This window comes from Engraulis encrasicolus, chromosome 17, assembly GCF_034702125.1.
Source record: "Engraulis encrasicolus isolate BLACKSEA-1 chromosome 17, IST_EnEncr_1.0, whole genome shotgun sequence".
Taxonomy (NCBI): domain Eukaryota; kingdom Metazoa; phylum Chordata; class Actinopteri; order Clupeiformes; family Engraulidae; genus Engraulis; species Engraulis encrasicolus.
The window spans coordinates 34,181,671-34,192,031 of NC_085873.1; the positions used below are offsets into that span (position 1 = coordinate 34,181,671).

At 42.3% G+C, this 10,361-nt stretch overlaps 1 protein-coding gene across 2 annotated transcripts in view; it reads right to left on the reverse strand.

Moving 5' to 3' along the window:
- Positions 1-568: 568 nt before the first annotated feature.
- The window catches only part of LOC134466791 (pantothenate kinase 1-like), a 19,761-nt gene continuing 9,968 nt past the window's right edge, over positions 569-10,361 (reverse strand). For both annotated transcript variants that reach the window (XM_063220666.1, XM_063220667.1), the window contains exons 4-8: positions 10,279-10,361; positions 5,103-5,279; positions 3,481-3,604; positions 1,719-1,844; positions 569-839 (exon numbers count right to left, since the gene is read on the reverse strand). The exon at positions 10,279-10,361 is cut by the window's right edge and continues 174 nt beyond it. In XM_063220666.1, coding sequence (XP_063076736.1) covers positions 780-839; positions 1,719-1,844; positions 3,481-3,604; positions 5,103-5,279; positions 10,279-10,361 — 570 coding nt within the window. In that variant the 3' untranslated portion in view covers positions 569-779. The remainder of the gene's footprint in view (positions 840-1,718; positions 1,845-3,480; positions 3,605-5,102; positions 5,280-10,278) is intronic.

Below are 10,361 nucleotides of genomic sequence, written 5' to 3' on the forward strand. Positions count from 1 at the left end.
TGACAACGACATTCGGGGGTTAAAAGCACAAGATGCTGTTGGAGAGCATGTCCTTTCTTTTAAATTAAATAATAAAATAATAATAAAAAAACTATTTACAGGTCAAAAAAGAGGCCCCTGCATGGGTAATTGGGACGAGATGTTTGGTAGCACTGATTACTTAAGCTCTGATATACTTCCTCTTTCTGTTTTTGGACTGAAGACTTCGCACAGGAGGCATGGGAGAAAAATGCACACGCGGAATGAGAACCTTACACTGTGCATCAAGCATTTTAGGTCCATTTCCTACAAAGTGGTCAGAGAGTTAACACAGAAAAGCAAAAACAAACAAACAGATAAACAAACAGGTTAAACAAACGATAAATCAATCAGTAGATTCTGGCTTTCAAGGACACTGGTAAGAAACACATGGATTGTTATTTCTCTACAGACAGTACCAGGAAGGCGTGCTTCTCAGCAGCAAAATAAAAAATAAATAAAAATCTCTTTCAACCAGCCCGCAACCACACCCCACTCCAACCACCCAACCACCCACCCACCCACCCTTCCTCCTCCTCCGATAAGCCACTCTCATATTAATTAGTAGTAAATTCGACCAATGGCTAGGGCGAGAGGAGGCAATGACATTGGGACAGTTACATCTTTTTTCTTTTTCTTGGAAAAAATGGCTTCTCCCCTGGTAGTGGCATTTCCTGACACCTTTTGTGATAAGCAGCTTGTCATGTTAGGGTGTGGAACCTTCTCGACGGGTTCCCATTTTAAAACATTTCCTTCATCTTCTAAAGGTCTTCTTTCAACCGTAAGAGCTCAAGGAAGGCACCGACAGCACCGAAGTAGCCCTGAAAACACAAGACAGAAATCACTTTCAGTCAGCAATAACAGCAAGTAGATATAGTGCATAGTCCGGATTTTTTGGAGGTGCGCGACAACGCTCACAGTCAGAATGCATTTCAGCCAGAATGCATTGCTGTCTATCTGCGCATGTAGCCGTTGCGGTATCTCGACCGAGCCTATTGTTTGACTACTGCAACCTCAGCATGGAAGTTCAGTAGGTCGCCCCTAGTGGTCATGTCAATACTGCAACGTGAGCGTACATGTGTGTGTGAATCCTGCAGTAAGCATACTCCATCCCTTAATCAGATTTTGACCTCTTGGAAATGTCATCAATAAGTCTGTCCAATAACTGTTGACTTATGCCATTAACAAATTAACAAACAAACTGACAAAGAAAAAAAACTGCTTCATTAATGAGAGTGATGAAGTGAAAACACTAAAGATCAACACAGGCTAAAATGGTACAGACAGGAAACAACACTAATGGAAACCCCCATATTATATTTGGCATGACATGAGATAACATAGATCCACCACATTAACTTAACATTTTACAAATCAGGGATACATTTCTCAAAAGTGTAGTTGTTAGCCAGTGAGCAACTTGGGCAGTTGCCAATGGGAAATTGCATTGTAAACAACAAAGTCTAAGGTAGTTCGCAACTATGGTTTCGAGAAATGTACCCCAGGGGTGCGTTTCTCAAAAACGTAGTTGTTAGCCAGTGAGCAACTTGGGTAGTTGCCAATGGCAAATTGGATTGTAAACAACAAAGTCGTTAACGTAGTAACAACTATGGCTTCCAGAAATGCACCCCTAACAGTACAAACAGTACCATTGTCCTAATAGTATCTGTCTTATGTCAAAAGAGTTGTGCTTGGTTTACCTCATGCTCCAAGAAGAGGGCCTTAAGCTGTCCTTTCGACCAAAAGTCCATCGCATAGGCCAGCAGCTTGGTTGACACAGTATTGATTCGCAAGAAGTTGCCCACGAAAACAACTCTTTCAATATTCTGGAATGAAACCGGTCATCGTATCAGCATTTGAATAACACAACATTTTTATCAACAGGCATGTTATTACACTGTTGATCTAATATCATTCTAAGACTAAACATCATGTTACTACTTTGTTGCTTCAATTACACTGTTTCACACATCCATCACCATCCAACATCTTGTCACTGAAGCGTCACTGTGAGAAGAGGCATACTTAGACTGCCCCTTTGTGTTCAACACAGCAATCTGCAGATTGAGCATTGGGAAACACTCAAAGGCCATATAAAAAAATCTCACATATTTTTTCCATAACATACTGTCCCACAGGACAAAGAATTAAAATCTAAACATGTACTCTTATGCACCATCGAAAGGTTAAATATAGTCAAGCACATTCCACCAGAGTGTTCTTAAATTCAATTAATGTCTTAAGACATGGTCCCTGTTACAATTGCCATGACCAAGTCATAATATATTACATATTATCAGGACTCTAAATGAACACCATCCAACTGGCCAAATGCTGATAAAAATTCAGCTTGGCTGGTAGAAAAGACCGATTTGCAAGCCATTCCGACCCATTAGTGAGTGTGTGTTTGACTAGTGAGTAAGATTAACATCTACTAGCCATTTTGGCTGGTGATGAAAAAGGTTAATTTAGAGCCTCAGCCATGCATATTGTTATAGTAGTCCTACTGTTGGGAAAGTCTTTTCAATTAGTACAGTGTTCCACTGGCAGAGCGGTGTGCATAATGAAGCAACACTTCAAATGGTAACAGCTTAAAAATAACATCGCCACATAGTATACTGTCCAACGTGTTTTGTGTATTTGTCCCCCGTTGTGGGTTCTGTGCGCTTTGATAGCCCTGTACAATGCTGCTTGATCTCCATGGCTACAAGGCAACACTGTAAAGAAGCTGAAAGCCCACAGAATCATCAGTCTCTGGTCTGGGCCCCTGTCTCTAGCTCAGTACTCTGTCTAGGAACAGGTCTCACAGGAACAGACAAACTCGTTTTTCCAGGTAGACCTCCTTTCTAGAAGCCACAAGCCCCCTTAAGCAATTCTCGGACGAAAAATGACCTCACCGAAAGCTGGGAGGGTGCGTAATTCATGCTAACCAACAGAGTTGTATAAAGTAGAAGAAGATGTACTCTTACAGAGGTAATTACACCACTGGTAGTATGTTATTACATATGTTTCAACTGTTTATTTAGTATCATGCTCTACTAGTGTTGTAACTACATCTCTAAGAGTACTTCTACTTTATACAACTCTGCTAACGAGGACACAACATGGCAAGATTTTCCTAAGGTGTTTCATTCCGTATGCATGGGTTGTGATATTAACCCAATATAATGTGTCAATAAGTAATACTGCTGCACAGGTTTCCTTTGGCTCTGACATAACCTTTAGTGTACCAAATGCTAACATTCTCTGAACGTCCTGTGTTAAGGGGAATGCTGTCAAAGAATAGTTGTAAGAAGACCAGGAATTCTGCTCGTTCAAACAAAGCAAAAAAAGACAAGTGTACTAGTACTGTACTGCTGTTATGTCAGAGAACAGAGTGTTCTGTCCGAAGGTGAGACACACGAGGCCCCGGGGCTGAATAAAAACAGCAGGTGGCACTCGGGTCCCGGGTTCCGTTCGTACCTCGTTGACGGCACACATTCGCGCCAGGGAGCCGATATTGTTGGTGATGGTGACCAAGGTGGCCCGCGCCAGGTCCTCTTTGCTAATGCTATCACGCTTCTCTTTACTCATCATGTGGCCGAAACTGCAAGCAAACAGGTGGTGGAGAGAGAGAGACATAGACATAGACATAGAGAGAGAGAGAGAGAGAGAGAGAGAGAGAGAGAGAGAGAGAGAGAGAGAGAGAGAGAGAGAGAGGTTAATGGGAAAAGAGGTTCACAGGTTGTGAATTTTTAGGGAGGCTCCTTATAAAGGAAAGCACATTTAAATAGTTATACCAAGAGACGGTCTATTACTACTAAAATTAAAAGAATCATTGGTTATATTTCCCAAAATGTTTCACCAAATGCAAGGCATGGACTAAAACTGTAAATATTATAACAGCTGTTATCTCTATTAAAAACATCACAAGCAGAGGTATACCAGAATATTTTGTTTACCCAAAGGAGACATTAAATAAGAAGGGTGGATACAAAACCTACTGACAGAATGAGAGTTTTTCCATTGCTAGGACAATTATGTCAACACTAAAAATGGCATAATCCTAAAACCCAGGTATACAAATAGGGGTACAAATATGTAGCCTATATCCATGAAAGGAAAAAAAAATCAAGCAAACTAAACAGAATGTCAAAAACCATGTTATCAGCGATGCAAGCTTGCACCAAGCCACCAGCCATGACCAATGCTTTTTTTTTAGTGTGACTACATTCATCAACATGAACAGTACATCTTTACCAGGGCTTGACATTGGTAGCCTACCCGCCAACCACCAAAATGCTGGTTAAACTGTTTCGTAATGATTTCAGTGGCTCTAGCTCAGTGTTTCTCAACCGTTTCAATTCATGAAAAATTTCAAGGCACCCCAAACCAACAAGCCTTAACATGGCATTGCATCCCATACCACACAAGCTTAGAAAAGTAACACATTTGGAGACGTCACACGGCCTATGTTCGAAGTTGCAGCTGACTGGGGCGACCTATATTTACTTTATTGTGTGTAAATGGCAGATGAAAGATTGCACTGACTAAAATTAACTTATCAATTTAGACAAATATGTACTATATTTTATAATTTATTTTTCAGCCACGTTTCCGCGGCACCCCTGAAGGGGGCCTGCGGCACCCCTGTCGAGAAACACTGCTCTAGCTAATATGGCAGATAGTTTTGAGTATGACGTACAGTGAATAATGTGAGAGTGGGATCTGGATACTCTGTATAAGGTTCACTGGGTTCCAACAATATATATACTTTATTTAACAAATGGCAGCATGTCGCTCCACCAGTGCAGTGGGATCTTCCTCAGTAGACTATTCTGTGGTTGGCCCCATTGCAGGTGGAACTCTGGTTACCCGGACGCCACAGCACTTTTCCCAGTCATAATGAATACTAAGAATTTGATGGTGGCAGTAAGTACTCATGAAAAGGGTAGAATTTGTGAATGGGCAGCATGAATTTTGGAAATAAACTAGTAAAAATATTTCACAAACTGATATGTTTGTTGTCATATCAGTACCACCATATCCTAATCTGTGGTTTGCCCCCTTGGAGTATGTCACCATGTGGAACTGTGGTTATGTACCTGGATGCCACCGCCGAGCCTTGCAGGCCGAAACGCTCGTAGTCGCCGCCGTAGATGTCCTTGACCAGCTTGTCCACGTTGGTGCTGTCCCCCTTGGCCGCCATCTCCAGGGCCTCCTCAAATGTCTCGCAGCCCGTCAGTAGGCAACACAGGCCCAGGAATGTCCCCCCACCCAGGCTGTAGAGTGGAGCAAGAGAGAAGCAGAACAGGGATCGAATTAAATTGAGCATGGTGTATAAAATGGTGAACGGAGATGTCCCAGATTGCTTACGGTTTTTTTTTAGCAGTGAGTGGTATGTCCACAGTTACTCCACTAGGGGGAGCTCCACAGACTTTTTTTGTTCCACCAAGAGCCAACACTATAATAGGGAAAGACTCATTTTTTTAATCATAGCATCCACTCTATGGAATAAGTTACCAGATACTATTAAGAATATCAACAGTCTAGATGGTTTTAAACATGCTCTGAAAACATGGCTTAGAGAGCAGTCCGTGACGTGTAGGATATGTCTTGCAGCCAGTTAGCAGGCAACACAGGACCAGGAACATAGGCTGTGGAGGGAGGGGAGCAAGAGACGCAGCACAGGGGTCACTCCTCCATTGAGGGTGCTATCGTTTCAGTTTTACATTATATAGTGAGGGCAGTATGATTCTGAGACTGTGGACCGGGCCCCGAAGGTATTATAAGTGGGCCTTGAAATCATTTTCTAAAAAAATCAAAATAATATTTGTGTGTGTGTGTTGCTGTTGACTATTTATTTGAGTTGTATTTTTTTCAGGGGTCACTCCTCCATTGAGGGTACTATCGCTTTGTAGTTGTAGTGTTCAGCCGGCCTTTTATAACCTGTAGGTGAAAGGTCATTCAACATATTAGGACATCAGAGAGCTACTCTGCCTACAAAGTCAAACACATTTGGTCAAAATTGAGTTAAGACTGAAAATGGTCTCCTTTGCACCGCCTTTATCTTGCGATGAGGCCTTACGGTCCCAAATCTGTCCTATTTTTTAGATATTGCAATGTCAAATTTGAACTAACTATATACAATATCAGTTTCTCTGTTTCAATATTGGTGTAGTTACTGCACTATGCCTTTGTAGGGGTGTACTCTTCAGTATCTCTTCAGTTTTGCATTATTAATATACTGAAAATATATCTGCCAGGGCGCTGTGGCCAAAAAATATATGTATCTGCCAATCCTCCCAAATCCTGCTATTCATTCGTGGTGATTGGTACGTGTGTCTGGAGGTGGGGTGATGGAAGGTGTAGTAAATGGGTCGTGTTTCGGGAGTACTGTGCATCCCCATAACCCATAACATCTGAACCATGAAATGGACACAAGTTACAGTGTTCAGCTGGCCTTTTATAGCCTCTAGGTGAAAGGTCATTCATCATACAACGACATCAGAGAGCTACTGCTGAATCTAATACTAATGCTGAATCTAATACTGTTGGGAGGAAGAACTCAATCACCAGTAGAAATCTCTCACATGTATATTTATATACAGTGTACAAGATGCATTAAATGTAAGGAAAAATTGATTTGCCATGGAATCGCATGACTAGGGCAAAGTCTGAGCTTAGGTTACTGTAGGTTATAAACCCCATTACCCAGAGCACCTGATGAAAACAAACACACAGACACCAAACAAACACACGGGACTGCCAAGGCACACACACACAAAAACAAATATGCGTGCACACATACGCACATACGCGAGTTACGCACACATACACACGCACACCGACACACGCACACACACCAAGCACACACACACACACACAGAGGTTAAGCCAACCCCAAATAAGAGGTTATCGTGACAACGTTAATGTATTCCCTTCCCCTCCCCAAACCCTCGCCCCCAGTTGTTAAATATAACCAGACCTCACTCTCCCTGAACCAGTCCAATGACCTACCCAGTCCCCATGGCCCTGCCAGTCATCCCCCTGGACTAGACAACTGGGATGCTGCTGACCACAGAACAGACGTTTACCCTAGGGCTGCACGATTATGGAAAAAAATGATAATCACGATTATTTGGATCAAAATCAAAATCACCATGATTAATCACAATTATTGCATTTTTTTGCCCAATTTTCGGCAGAAACACCAGCCTGTCAGCATGTTCTGGCTTCAAGGACACTCGCAGGCAGGTCACTATTGCCACGATTAAATCCTGATCGATTTCACGATTTCGCTATCACAATTAAATCACGATTTTTGATTTATTTAGATTTATTGTGCAGTCCTATATCTCACTCTCGCTGAATCAGACCAATGACCTAGTCCCCATGGCCTGCTAGTCATCCCCCTGGACTAGAGAGCTGCTGATTCTGCTGACCCCTGAACAGACGTTCACCCAATACACATACAGAAAAGATTATAAAATGCCACAAAACACAGCCACATTTTTTTCAGAGTTAATTCAACGGATGGCACCATAGAGTAGTGTTAAATTCAGCCCTCCAAGTGATGATTTTGCACTGCGAACACACAAAAACTGATTGCAGTACCTGAAATTTCGCTGGCCATCTGCGAAAATTTTACACTGACTTTTGACTCTACTGTTTTGACTCCACTGTACTCCACGCAGTTGCAAATAGTCGTCCTTGGAGTGCACAGCCAGGATGCTGACCCCAGAACTGATACTGAATGACCCCATGTGTGTGTTCACACCTGGTTCCGGTGACCCGTTTGTAGTCGTACTTCGAGTACACCGCCAGAATGCTGAACGCAGAACTGATATTGAATGCATTTCTACACTGTAACAAATAGCTGTTTATTTACGGCAATTCTGCAACAGCATTCTACTGTTTTTCGAAAAAACAGACAACTACTGTGAAAATATTACTTTGAGTCACATATTGAGCATAAACAGTAAGTACTGCACAATAGCAGTATTCGCCGTTGTGGAAAAGACTAGAGATGCACCAGATCCTGATTTTTAGGATCCTGCCGGATACCAGATCCACTGAATAAGATCCTGCCAGATCCGGAACCGGATACCGGATCCTACAAAAGGGTTGAAACATATAGTCTACTCGCACACGTGGGCCCTTTTTATTACGTTGGCGCAAACTATTTTTTAGACTCATTGGCTTATTGCCACACTGCCTGCAATAGCCACTTCCAAAGGGATTTCACTCCATGCAGTGATTGGGGTTGTGAAAGACTGAAAAGCCTAGGCTAGACATGCACCAGACCCTGATTTTTAGGTAACATGCCGGATACCGGATCCACTGCTTAAGATCCTGCCGGACCCGGATCCTGTGAAAAACTCTATTATCCTGACGGATCCGGAACCGGAACCGGATCCGGTGCATCTCTAGAAAATAACAAGTTATTTTAGGCAGCACCATTGAAACCCATTCATCCTCCACTTGTCCGTGATCACCATCAAACTTCAATACCACCTGAAGAACTGAAGTCATTCTGACTGGTTAAAGATTATCTGATACTATCAAGCATGATGAAACAATTTCTAAGGAAACTACAATACTTAAAAAGTGCTTGATGCAGCAAAGTGTGAGCAGCACATTTTGATAGTGATGAAAGTGTGAATGGCTGAAACATTTTAAGAACTTGTAACACTCTTGCAACAAGCAGCCCCATCTAAACCAATCTGCTAATCAGTGCCTGGCCTCACCTGAGTAGGGCTGTTATGCCATTATTCAATTACGGGCGTCACCTGCCAAGGGCCTGATGACTCTGGTCACATGGTACTCTTGCACCTGTATATAAATCTGGACTATCAACACTTCAGTTGCTTGCCTGCCTGCTGGCTGGCCTGCATGGCACAGCATAGCACTTGTTTGCCTACAAGCTTGCCTACAAGCTTGCTTACATGCTTGCACACTTTCCTCTTTGTGAAAGCTTGCTGTATGTGGCATCATTTGTGGCATTGTTGCATATAATGTGCCTGCTGCAAATTAGGCATTGCTTTGAGAGCTAGCTTGTAGTGCTGCTTGTTTGCTGTGCTACTTGGTTCAAAATATTTTTTTAAAGACTGACCAATGCTATATTCATCATTGGCTCATCAAGAGATACAGTAAAAAGCCCACCTTGCACACTATCATTGTAACATAGCACTGCGTACTCTGAAATTTTATTCATGCCCACACTTTCAAAGGACCACCGCAAATCATTTTCTCAATACAGCATTGCGCCATAGTATCATGCTCAAGGCACTCCAGTCATGGTGAGCGATGGGAGGGTGGGGTGGTAACACGGCCAGGGTACCACAGTTATGGAGAATGATGGGTGGGGTGGGAAGATGCTATGGCCATATTCATGAATACAACTATGACCCAGTATTTGCCTGTCATCACACAGTACAATTCAACTTTTTAACTGAAATGTACTGTTATTTTTCTGTAGAGTACTGTTATTTAACAGTTCAATTGCTGCTGAAAAAATGTTATATACTGTGATACATTAAACAGCAATGAGCTGTATTTGATTTTTGGTGTGAAATAACAGTAGAATTACAGGTAAATATAATTGCCAGTAACTGCCGTTATTTTGCAGGGAAATTTTCTTAGAGTGTAGTACATATTGCATTATTGCATTGCACCCCAGAAACAGACCCCAGAACTGATATTGAATGCATTTCTAGTACATATTGCATTATTGCATTGCACCCGAGAAACAGACCCCAGAACTGATATTGAATGCATTTCTAGTACATATTGCATTATTGCATTGCACCCCAGAAATAGACCCCAGACCCCAGAACTGATATTGAATGAATTTCTAGTGCATATTGCATATTGTCGTCCTTGGAGTAAACCGCCAGGATGCTGATACTGAATGACCTTATGTGTATACTGTACATGATGAGCTAACTAATGAGTTTTCTCTTTTTTTTTACTGTGACTACTGTATGTTTTCACCTGGTTCCGGTGACCCGTTTGTAGTCGTCCGTGGAGTAGACGGCCAGGATGCTGACCCCAGAACTGATATTGAATGCATTTCTCCTGCATACTGCATATTGAATGCATTTCTAGTTTTTACAGTGACTACTGTATGTTCTGACCTGGTTCCGGTGACCCGTTTGTAGTCGTCCTTGGAGTAGACGGCCAGGATGCTGACCCCAGAACTGATAATGAATGACTCTATGCGTATACTGCTAACTAATTGCTAAATCATTTTTTACTGTGACTACTGTATGTTCTCACCTTGTTCCAGTGACCCGTTTGTAGTCGTCCTTGGAGTAGACGGCCAGGATGCTGACGCCGGAGCCGATGTTGACCAGCAGCAT